General features: G+C 46.9%; 1 protein-coding gene across 1 annotated transcript; it reads right to left on the bottom strand.

Annotated features, from left to right (window-relative positions):
* Window positions 1-276: 276 nt before the first annotated feature.
* Window positions 277-1,490, bottom strand: LOC108376580 (brachyurin-like). Its single transcript, XM_017632799.1, has one exon. The coding sequence runs from the start codon at window positions 1,488-1,490 to the stop codon at window positions 624-626; it is 867 nt and encodes a 288-aa protein (XP_017488288.1). The 3' UTR covers window positions 277-623.
* Window positions 1,491-1,518: the final 28 nt, after the last annotated feature.

Raw genomic sequence — 1,518 nt, 5'->3', positions numbered from 1 at the left:
TTCGTGCAACTAATTTAAATAAATAATACATTATATATTATTCTTAATACTATACCATGTATACTAGTAGGTTTTTATGTAGGTACAGCGATTTTTAAATAGTAAAACAATACATTGCTGCACACAATTCACTTAGATTCACTACTCACAAATATCACAAAATTTCATTTCGTATATCGAAAAACACCTAATTAAAATTTTATTTGAGTCGGGCGCTTTAAATGACACGCCAAATACTCAAACCATATACAGCTCGTCAAACAAGTCCCGTTCGCCGCCACTCATGCGCGGAATTTCGCGCATGCTCAGCGCCGCCGCTAATGACAGCCAACGTGCGCGATTTGCGTCACAGCACTTACACGCCGCCCATTGAATCACACACAGGTCCAATATGGGAAGTGCAGCTTAAGCTTAGCTTAAAAATCAAAACATTTTTTGAATTTTTACTTAGAAAATATTTTCACAATTTTAAGCAATAAATACTAATCAAAATCACTAATTAAAGCTTTGTTTTCAGTCAGTCCAAACTCAGAAGTTTTTCAACACCCCTTCAAAATGTGTTTTTTTTTTTTTTGTGTTTCTAATTCCCCGCCCAACGCTTGCGCCACACGTTCCCCCAAAAGTTACACAATATTATCGTTAACTCGCAACGCACTCCGACCTTGTGGCGCTTGTTGTGGTATCTGCACCGCAGCCACCTGTTGTAAGCGTTGCACCATTGGTGCCTGCTGCGCTGGCCATTGCCATTGGTTTTGTGCTTGCACCCGCACCCCAATTTTCCCCGTTTTCGCCTCGATCCAATCCAGATAGTAGGTGACACGCGTAAAGCCACCGGGTATATTTGTTTCACAACCATCAGCTGGTCCGAAGCTTGTGATGCCCACAACTATTTGAGTATTCTTCAGCACCAGCGGACCGCCGGAGTCACCAGAGCAAACGGTTTCATCGCGCAGACCTTTTGCGCAGAGTACGCCATTCGTAATGACGTCGAATTCGTTGGCACACTCCTGATTTGAGATCACGCGCAGTTCGGTGTATTGCATAGGATTGTAATTGGATAGCTCGCTGTTGGCACCCCAGCCGGTGGCTACCACTTTGGCGCCGGTGAGTGCGTCTTTGCGGCTGAGATATGGCAGTGTGGCGGGTTGTATGCGCTGTGTAAAGGCTACATCGACCGGCAGCTTGATGAGTGCGATGTCATTGGCGGCTGTTTCGGGATTGAAGCCTTCGTGTGCGATGAATTTGTTGGAACGCAGCACTAGACGGCCCGTTTCGGGTGTATCTTCAACGGTGAGTGCGCCCAGGTAGATGTCGAAATGTGTGACGCCCATGGTGCAGTGGCCAGCGGTGAGTATCCAGCGCTGATCGAGCAAAGTGCCACCGCAGAGGATGCGTTTGCGCCACAACTGCTTGCCGATTAGCATCACTTGGTAGGGAAACTTTTCGATGCGTCCATATTTCGATTGGCCAATGGAGAAGCCTTGCACCATCGGGGGCCCGCTGAGGGCGCACAGTGAC

Source organism: Rhagoletis zephyria, unplaced genomic scaffold (assembly GCF_001687245.7).
Source record: "Rhagoletis zephyria isolate East Lansing unplaced genomic scaffold, Rhagoletis_zephyria_1.1 Rzeph_scaffold_10685, whole genome shotgun sequence".
Lineage (NCBI taxonomy): Eukaryota > Metazoa > Arthropoda > Insecta > Diptera > Tephritidae > Rhagoletis > Rhagoletis zephyria.
The sequence above is the reverse complement of the archived record's forward strand: the minus strand, read 5'-3'. Positions and strand labels throughout refer to the sequence as shown.